General features: G+C 59.3%; 1 protein-coding gene across 3 annotated transcripts in view; it reads left to right on the forward strand.

Annotated features, from left to right (window-relative positions):
- The window catches only part of MED27 (mediator complex subunit 27), a 216,236-nt gene extending 206,384 nt beyond the window's left edge, over positions 1-9,852 (forward strand). For 2 of the 3 annotated variants that reach the window (XM_014582454.1, XM_006164348.3), the window contains 2 exons: positions 7,088-7,165; positions 9,344-9,852. In XM_014582454.1, coding sequence (XP_014437940.1) covers positions 7,088-7,165; positions 9,344-9,478 — 213 coding nt within the window. In that variant the 3' untranslated portion in view covers positions 9,479-9,852. Of the gene's footprint in view, positions 1-7,087; positions 7,166-7,481; positions 8,298-9,343 lie in introns of those variants that run through there. The other variant, XM_027766647.1, reaches the window with a different exon arrangement.
- Positions 9,853-10,215: the final 363 nt, after the last annotated feature.

Here is a 10,215-nt window from a genome sequence, read left to right on the forward strand (position 1 = left end):
GCACTGGTGACCTGCAGCAGCTCCGGCTTGGAGCCTGTGCGGAGGAGGCTGTCGGGGCTCCTCATGCACGGTGTGGCAGAGCCACTTCGGAGACTGTTTTGACTGGCATCTCCTTCCCCAGCGCGTTGACTGGCAGCTGTTCCAAGGTCTCTTGAGAGTCCTTCCTCCCTCCCAAGCTCGGTCTCTGCCCTTGTGCAGATCTTCTCTGCTGCGTGGGGCTCAGGGAGGAGGTAGGACAAGACCACAAAGAAGAGAAGAGAGCAAAGTGGATCTGTGGACAGCCCTGGAGCTGCCACCGCCCCAAAGCAGAGCGCCGTGGTCCCGGTCCAGCTGGGCACGGCCCACACCAGCCCAGGCCACGGCAGCTTGAGAAGCAGCGTCTCCTGGCCCTGCCCCTGCCTTCCCTAGCTGTCTTTCTCTCCACCCTCGCCCGCTCCCTGGCAGCGGCTCCAGCCCTGCCCTCCCGCTCGCTCCACTGCATCCTGGCCCGCCCATTTATTGCCACTTTCGTGTCTTCTCCTCCCTCCCTGTCCGCGCCATCCACTTTGATCTTACAAGCTTCCCCCAGAGCGCACTCGCTTACGCTCCCTCTTGCAGGAGCATTAGTGCCCTCCCGGCCTCGCCTGCCTGGGAGGCCGCTTTCATCTCCCCGTGGAATCTCATTAGCTTTACAGCACAATGGGACCGGGAGCCTCACCGCCATCCAGAGTAGGATTAAATTAGTTAATAGCAATTTTTTTTTTTGCCCCAGGCCTGTTTTTTCTATATCTTGGATACTGAGCAAAAAAACAACTTTGTTGTTGAAAAGTGTAAAACAAAAATCATTGAAGGTGGAATGTTTTGACCAAAAGGAAGATCACTGCAGGGGAATTTCTCCCGTGTTCCGCGGCGTGTCTGGCTGAGCAGGGACCCAGGGGGCGGCCATGGGATTGGAGAACCAGAACATGGGACTGGGCGGAGGGAGAGAGCAGGGTGGTCAGCCCTGCTTCCTCCTGTTAGAATATTCTGTACCTGGTGGTAGGAGACGAGAGATTAAACGACGGCGCCAGAATACGGGCAACTGCCACCATTTGGCAGTTACAGGGAATATGGTATACTGGACCTTGTGCGAGAGGGAGGAGCGTTTGGTCAGATCGCCAGCCAGCAGTGGAGAAGCTAGTTAGACGCCCTGCCTGTGAGCCACTTGCCAAAAAGAACCTTTGGCTTTCGACTCCAGCAGGATCTGGAGGGGCGTTTTCTCAGCCCAGCTTGTCCTACCTGGGCGCAGCCAGTGGCCAGCCACTGCATTTGCAGGGTTCCTAAGCTGCGCCTTTCGTGGGCACTGGGGCTTCCTACTGGACCTCACTGTGGGAAGGTTGAGGGCAGAGAGCCACAGGGCCCTTGCTGGCAGGAGGCGGGCCCAGTCCCAGGCCCCCAGCGCCCACGTTCAGACCCTGTCACCCCTCAGGAGCTCTGCGACTTTGAACGACTGCCCGGCATCCGTCATCACGCCGTTAGATGAGGGGCATGTGACGTGGCACGAAGCGGGCGCTCAGTGACGGCGCTGGTACGCCTTAGCAGTAGCCAAGGCTCCGAAGAAGGGCCTCTCAGAAACCGGGAACGTCCCGCTCCCCCACAGCCCCCGTGGTGAGCCTGTCTCACCCCACCGTCCACAGCACCCACTAGGAAATGTGGCTGATACCTTTTGGTTTGTGAAAAAGACCGACTGCCCTCCTGTCTGCAGCTTTGTGTGTGCCCAGAATCTGACGCCTGCTCCTTCAGGGCCTTCTCCCCATCCTGCCCAAAGGTGCCCACACGGCCTGGTCCGTGGCCAGCAGGGTGTCACCTGGAGCTTGCTGGCGATGCCGGAGCTCAGCCCCACTGCATGCCCCTTCACGGGGTTCTGCTTGTTAACAGCATCCCGTGTCGTGTGTGGGCCTCAGCGTTTGCCTCTGGCACGTTGTGGATGTCCTCTGACAGCTCGGAGGGGCTAGCTCACCTTCCAGGCCCTTCCTGGAGACCGACTTCGCCGTAGCATGGCCCAGAACACGGGTTCCGTCACGTTCAGAGTGACTCCAGCGCCGCTGCCCTCAGAGCCACCTCATGAGTGGCCCCATCGGGGAGGGGAGCTGTCCTTGGCCACGACTCAGGCTTGCGTGCCCCGCTTCCTGGAGCAGACCCAGCAGCCGCTATGGCCCCGTCTCTAGGTGGGAACGAGCACCCGAGGAGCATGTTAGCCTTAGAGGAGGCCATGCTGCCGGGACGGCTGCCCCGTCTTTACAGTTCAGCCTTGCTCACACCACAGCTGCCCTGCCCTGCCCCAGGGCTGTGTCCATGAGCTCACTCAGCAGGCACAGCAGGGCCCCCCAGCTGGTGGGGTCACCTTCGTGTGCAGCTGCCAGGCACTGGGGGTCGGGGGAGCAGAGAGAATCCACATACCCCTTCCCCTCCTGGCATGCAGGCTAGAACCATCCACCTGGCCCAGCCACACTCCCACCACAAGGCCAGCTAGAGGCCTCCCCAGGGCCCAGGGTGGAGAGGGGACTGGGCAGCGACCACGATGTCTCCTGCCCCACAGGGGAGGTTCAAGGTGCCCAGCACAGTGGGGGTAGAGCAGGGCCCCTTGCTCCACCCACCTCGGCTGAGCCCCCTGGGGCAGAATCGGCCCCTCTGCCAGCACCCGTGCACTGAGGGCCTGTGGCGGGCACGGACGGGCCGTCTCTCCTCTGAGGTCACGGTCGAGTTAGGGAAGCCCACACCAGGGAACCTGCGGTGACTGCGTGAGCTCCGGTGTGACAGGTGCCCTGGAAAGCCCCGAGCCCCGTCGGAAAATCAAAGGGCTCCTAGGGAGAGGGACGGAGTGGGCCCCACTCAGCGGGAAGGTGGCGGTGTAGGCTGGGGGCAGCAGTGGAGGGGAGGAAGCACACGCGCTCCATGGCTAACCTGGCGTTCCATGCTGCTCGAGTGTGAGGTGGAGACGGGGTGCCCCCACAAGCCCAGGCTGGCCGGCGGTTGGGTGCAGGTCTGTTAGCAGGAACGCTGGAGAGGAGCAGGCCTGGGGGGCAGAGGGGGCTTCGCCTAGGCAAGCACCTTGAGGTTGTCAAAGCTAGGTTCCTCCTAGGACGCGTGGCGAACTGCATTCGGCCTCCGGGAGGTCAAGTCCACAGGTCAGCGGAGGACAGGGAGAAGGCTCAAATACAGATCAGGAAGCCAGGCCAGGCGCCCAGGGTCCAAGTTTAGGGCATCTGGGGGTAGAGTCCTGCCAGCATTTGGGTCGAGGCCAGGCAGGTGCCCGGATGAGTGGAATGGCGCTCTGGCAGATGAGTCACGTGTCCTACTCCACAGCCCTGCCCCCCAGCACCTGCTGATGGCAGCCCGTGGCCACGTGGGGGCAGGATGGTCACAGTCACAGCGACCACAGGAGCCGGGCCTGGTGCTGAGCACTTACACAGTCACACTCAGTCATCCTCCCAGCGGCCTGCGAGGCTGTCCCAGACCTTACTTTTTTAGAGAGAGATTTTCAGTATGGGGTTTGTGCGCTGGCCAGAGAGACAGAGAGAAAGTGAGACATCACCCACTGGGGGCAGTGGCCAAGCCACAGTCCCTTCTCCTCCATTCTTCTCTCGGGCCTCATCCACATGTACCTAGCATGAGTTTCAGCCACCAGGTCTGGGACTCGAACTGTGTTGGCCATGTGGGAGTCTAGTGCCTTAACCACTATGCCACCTGCTGGCCCCCAGACCTTTTAATAATTTTTTTTGAGAGGTGTTTACTATAGGGCTCATACACTCACCAGAAAGAGAGAGACAGAGAGACAGAAAGCGAGAAATCACCCCCGGGGGGGGTGGCTACGCCGCAATCCCTTCTCCTCCATTCTCCTCTCGGGATCCTCTGGGTCATGCACACACACGTGTCCGGCATGAATTTAAGCCACCGGGTCCGGGACTCAAACCACGGTCAACTACATGGGAGTCCAGCAACATAGCCATTACACTAACTGCTGGTCCCAAAGAATAATTTATTCATTCATTTATTTTAAGTTGACAGAGAGAGACGGAAAGTGAGAAAGCAAGCCACCAAGTCCAGGACTCGAACTGTGGTCAGCCATGTGGAGGGAATCAGGCCCCAGGCTAGACTAGCTCACGCCACCAAAATGCATGGATCCAGTCCCATCCCAAGGCACCTACAGGCCTGGCACAGGTGGACACTCCACATCTTGGGGATGGAATTGTGCCCGAACCAGGGGCCAGCGGGCTATGTGCAGACACGGGCCTAGCCTACCCTGCCCCTGCAGCTTCATGAGTGCTTCCCAGGTCCAGGGGCCTTCTCCACAGACCTGTGCCCTCTGCAGTGGCAGCGCACGTGCAAGGAACGTCCCGATAGCCCGTGGAGTGGTGCTCACGTGGTCTTAGCAGGAGCCCGATGGCAAGAACCCAGCCTGCGTCGGGTGCCGCCTGAGCCTGGGATGCTGCTGTTTGTGGCTGTCCCTTCCACCCCACCAGTCACCACCAGCCGTCTACCAAAGCTATCATTACTACTGTTTAAAAAGATGGCATTGCTCATTTTAGAAAACTGTCTGTCAGAAATGCTTAAAATACAGGCGGGCCTGGCACTTGAAGGACTAAGCACCACTTATCTTGAAAGTCACTTGGGTGAGAATCTCTTGGCAGCGTCGGAGACATGAGCCATGATGTGTTTGCAGGCACGCCACTGCAGGTGTTTGTGCTGCGTGGATTTGACAAGGGGGCATTTTCCAAGTTTTTTCTTTTTTTTAATTGTATTTATTCATTCATTTATTTTTCATTTGACCAGAGAGAGAGAGAGGGAAAGTGAGAAAGCAAGCCACCTGGTCCAGAACTTGAACTGTGGTCGGCCATGTGGGAGTGTCTAGTGCCTTAACCATCATGCCACCAGCTGGTCCCCCAAGTTTTTCCTTTGCCCAACAAATGAGTACAGTCACCTCTGTGTGCAGCTGGTAGCTGTGCAAGACCTGGGTGGAAATAACCCGGCACCAGGCAGGCATGGAAGTCCTGCAGGGATGAGGGCCGGCACAGGCGAGGCAGAGCAGGAAAGAGCAGGCAGGTGCCAGGGAGTGAGCCTTCTGCACCCAGAGTCATTCTGCACTCTCACAGCCTCACGAGGCGTGTATTTGCACACCCTCCGTCTTATCCAGGAGAAGGTGAGGCTCGGGAGGCTCTGTAAGGGGCCGAGACTGCCTGTACGAGCTGGGATCCAGGACCCGGCTTGCTTGCCCTGGAGCCTGCATCCTCACCCTCTGGCTCAGCTGCTCTGACTGCGGTGTGGACACACAGCTGCTAGATCCTTGGCCACTCCCCATGCGGGTCTGGCCCCACACTTGTGCTCTGCACCTGGCAGTGTGCTTGGGGCTGTTTGTGCCGCAGTGTCCTGGGGGGCCCCAAAAGCTGGCGAGCTGCACAAGTCAGAGCTGGGTGTGCTCTTGTCCTCAAGTTAAGCTTCTTTCTGGAACTTTGCTTTGTTTTGTTCACAATATTTGTAATGCCAAGAATCTCTAATGAGGACAATCAAATAAACCATTAGTTTGAACACATTTCAAATTAGGCGTAATCTACTAATTTGCTGATTGATGGCAGGCATTAGCAATTCATGGTGTCATCAGATTTCAGAACTACAAGGAGTCTTAGACCAGCCTGTCCCCAGAAGTAGCTGGACCAAGGTCAGGGCGCATGTCCAGTGCTCTGTCCACTGGTCACCCGATGCTCCCAGTGGGCTCCACACAGTCTCGCCCGTGGCTTTGCTGACAGCGACTGTGGAGTCGGGAACATGGATGGGCCCCAGGGCAGAGGGTATGGAGAGGCTCCCCAGAACAGCCCCTCTGGTTCAGCCCACGCCACTGGTCCCTGGATAGGTCCAGAACTTGAACTGTGGTCGGCCATGTGGGAGTGTCTAGTGCCTTAACCATCATGCCACCAGCTGGTCCCCCAAGTTTTTCCTTTGCCCAACAAATGAGTACAGTCACCTCTGTGTGCAGCTGGTAGCTGTGCAAGACCTGGGTGGAAATAACCCGGCACCAGGCAGGCATGGAAGTCCTGCAGGGATGAGGGCCGGCACAGGCGAGGCAGAGCAGGAAAGAGCAGGCAGGTGCCAGGGAGTGAGCCTTCTGCACCCAGAGTCATTCTGCACTCTCACAGCCTCACGAGGCGTGTATTTGCACACCCTCCGTCTTATCCAGGAGAAGGTGAGGCTCGGGAGGCTCTGTAAGGGGCCGAGACTGCCTGTACGAGCTGGGATCCAGGACCCGGCTTGCTTGCCCTGGAGCCTGCATCCTCACCCTCTGGCTCAGCTGCTCTGACTGCGGTGTGGACACACAGCTGCTAGATCCTTGGCCACTCCCCATGCGGGTCTGGCCCCACACTTGTGCTCTGCACCTGGCAGTGTGCTTGGGGCTGTTTGTGCCGCAGTGTCCTGGGGGGCCCCAAAAGCTGGCGAGCTGCACAAGTCAGAGCTGGGTGTGCTCTTGTCCTCAAGTTAAGCTTCTTTCTGGAACTTTGCTTTGTTTTGTTCACAATATTTGTAATGCCAAGAATCTCTAATGAGGACAATCAAATAAACCATTAGTTTGAACACATTTCAAATTAGGCGTAATCTACTAATTTGCTGATTGATGGCAGGCATTAGCAATTCATGGTGTCATCAGATTTCAGAACTACAAGGAGTCTTAGACCAGCCTGTCCCCAGAAGTAGCTGGACCAAGGTCAGGGCGCATGTCCAGTGCTCTGTCCACTGGTCACCCGATGCTCCCAGTGGGCTCCACACAGTCTCGCCCGTGGCTTTGCTGACAGCGACTGTGGAGTCGGGAACATGGATGGGCCCCAGGGCAGAGGGTATGGAGAGGCTCCCCAGAACAGCCCCTCTGGTTCAGCCCACGCCACTGGTCCCTGGATAGGCTGAGGCATCTCAGATGTCACCGCTGCAGCCCGTTTCCCTTGTACCTGACAGGCCTCTCCCATCTGGGCACCAGCACTGCCGCTGAGCTCCCACGGGAGACGGTTCAGACCCCTTCCTCCGTACGGAAGGCGGCTCTGTGCCAGCCAGGGGTGCTGCTAACCATCATGCCCTTCGTCCCCAGGTGACAGACCACGCCACCACGGCCCTGCTCCACTACCAGCTGCCCCAGATGCCTGACGTTGTGGTCAGGTCCTTCATGGTAAGTGGCTTCGAGAGTCACTGTGGCCTCCTCCGGGTGAGGGCAGGCAGCTCGGGAAGTAGCTCTGGCACCCTCAGCCTTCGGGGGGCCTCCTGGGGGAGCTGTGGCTGCCAGTGGAAAACCCTTCCTGTCTCCAGCCTCACTAAGCATCCCTGCCAGACAGTGGTTCGGAAGTGCTCTTCGAGTTTCCAGCGGCCGCTTGGCTCAGGGGTCTCATCGCTCTCCGCCGTGCCTGGCCCCTGCTGGCACTGGGCATGCAGCGGTGAGTAAGACGGGTCTCACAGCTCCCCAAGACATCTCATCCTTGGGTTTTCAGACGTGCAGCTCAAGATGGCAACAGCCCCAGACCGCCGCTCCAGTGACGTGCTGGAGCCAGCCTCTGCTGCTCCTGGTTAAATGTTTAGAATTTGGCAAGCTGGTCATTCACCCATTGGAAGCTTGAAATCCATCCTGGTGGGAATGTTTACACCGCAGAAAGTGGCAAATGCCGCCGGCCGGAGCGTCCACACCCAGAGCCAGTTCCCAGCATTGTCCCCTGACCACCAGGCAGCGTGGGCAGAGCTGACAGACGCAGAGCTGACGGGGCTCCCAGACTCACATCGCTCATGGCTCCGCCTTTCACCGCGGCCAGCGTCCCTGTGTTCCTCGTGCTAAAAGGCTGCCTGTCAGCACATCTGGGTGCACGTCGGCCGCCAGGGCGGCATTGCTCACCCAGGTCATCGTTGTGTGGGCGTCAGCAGTGGCAGCCGCTCAGGACACCAGCGCTCGGCAGGGGCCGTGGAGCCATCTCTGTTCAGGGACAACCCCGGTGACGGTCTGGAGTGAGATCTCGGTTTCAGGGTGACAGACTTGCTTTTCACCCAAGCATGTTGTCAGGCCCAGCTTCCTTTCGGTTCCTGACTTTGGAGTTTGGGGGGACCTGCATCTGCTCAACCCCAAAGGACGAACGGTTTGCCTGGCTGCTCCGTGACATCCTCGTGTTTATTAGAAACCCCCGCACCTTGGGGAGGAACCCAGGTAATGGGGCTTGGCAGCTGAGCAGGATGGCACGATCCGCGTCAGGAAACTTGGCGACCCTTCTAATAAGGGTTGTCTGTGACCGACGTGCTTCAGGGGGACATCACGTGACAAGGCCGTGGTCGCCCCCAAGACATGGTTGTGGGGGCGTCAGCAGTGCCAGCCGCTCAGGACACCAGCGCTCGGCAGGGGCCGTGGAGCCATCTCTGTTCAGGGACAACCCCGGTGACGGTCTGGAGTGAGATCTCGGTTTCAGGGTGACAGACTTGCTTTTCACCCAAGCATGTTGTCAGGCCCAGCTTCCTTTCGGTTCCTGACTTTGGAGTTTGGGGGGACCTGCATCTGCTCAACCCCAAAGGACGAACGGTTTGCCTGGCTGCTCCGTGACATCCTCGTGTTTATTAGAAACCCCCGCACCTTGGGGAGGGACCCAGGTAATGGGGCTTGGCAGCTGAGCAGGATGGCACGATCCGCGTCAGGAAACTTGGCGACCCTTCTAATAAGGGTTGTCTGTGACCGACGTGCTTCAGGGGGACATCACGTGACAAGGCCGTGGCCCACGGTGGGACTGGCTTGCCCGCTGTGAGGTGGGTTTCCGGTAGTGGGCCTCCCCAAGCCCTAAATCGAGTTAGGAGCCTCATCCTTATGTATGACGCCCACAGAACCCTGCTCTCTGCACTGCTCAGGCGGGATTTGCCGCTGATTGTGTTACTCGGTGGCACGGGGCTGTCCCCGCCCACCCCCAGGTGTGTCAGCCACGCTGTGACAGTGAGTGATGACCGCTGAAATCAAATTAGCCGGGAGGCATGCTGACCTACGGAGTGTTCTCGAAGGTCCTCCGCACCGTCCAGGGCCACCTCCCGGCAGTGAGCCAGGAGCAGGTCGATGCTTACTCAAGAGACACGGCTGGAGCTCGGGCGTTCAGGGGACCTCCGGAGAGAAGGCATTTCTGTGCACAGACTGCCTGGGAGGGGCGGGAGCAGCAGGGCTGGCGGCAGTGTGGTGACCTTGCACTTCCCGGCTTCTCTCCGAAATCAGTGGGTGTCTGGGGTCAGAGCCGACTAGGCTCCCTGTCCTCGGGATCCTCAGGCGCGATGGGAAGGGTGACTTTGGAAGCACCAGCTCCCGTCCTCTCATTCCTCTCCCCGTTTCTCTTTTTAGACCTGGCTGAGAAGTTACGTAAAGCTGTTCCAGGCCCCGTGCCAGCGCTGCGGGAAGTTTCTGCAAGACGGCCTCCCCCCCACCTGGAGGGATTTCCGAACCCTCGAGGCCTTCCACGACACCTGCCGACAGTAGCCCCCCGCCTGGCCTGCAGCCCCTGCCCAGCCCCTTCCCAGAAGAGCCCTGCAGAGCCCGGACAGCCACGCTCTGCCTCGTGGAACAGCGCCGTGGCGTGAAGGCCGAGTCCACTGAAGGGCACTCGTTGCCACAGCTGACGGGAGTAACTAGATTCACTAGGCCGGGTGAGGTGGAAAGGCCCCGTCTACAGCGGGCACCAGGAGTCCTGGGCTCGCCTTCCCCCGGGCATGCTGGCGATCCTGCACGTCGGTCCAGGCTCCGCTTGGAGCTTCCACGATCTGGTGCAGCGTGAGCCTGTGTTTACGTGTCACCGTGCAGGGGCTTCTGTTCTGTACCGTATTTTGTAAGCAGTAAACCTTTTCTACCCAGGACGAGGCAGTCTCCTGTTTCTTGTAGCAGTCGTTAGTGCTCAGCTCAGTAGCTGGGGTGGATCCAGGCCCTCCGAAGGGAAGCCACAGTGAAGTCTGCATTTACAACAGTGGGCATGGAGCGGCCCCAGGCCCTCTGAGCAGCACGTGTGGGGTGGTCCAGACCTTCTGAGCAGCAGGCATGGGACAGCCTGGGCTCTCTGAGCAGCAGGTGAGGGGCGGGTCCAGACCCTCAGAAGGGAAGCCACAGTGACGTCTGCATTTACAGCAGTGGGCATGGGGCGGCCCCGGGCCCTCTGAGCAATGGACGTCCGTGTGGGGCAGGTCCAGGCCCTCTGAGCAGTGTGCGGGGGGTGGCCCCAGACC

The sequence above is a fragment of the Tupaia chinensis genome, unplaced genomic scaffold (genome assembly GCF_000334495.1).
Source record: "Tupaia chinensis unplaced genomic scaffold, TupChi_1.0 Scaffold143602_1, whole genome shotgun sequence".
NCBI lineage: Eukaryota > Metazoa > Chordata > Mammalia > Scandentia > Tupaiidae > Tupaia > Tupaia belangeri.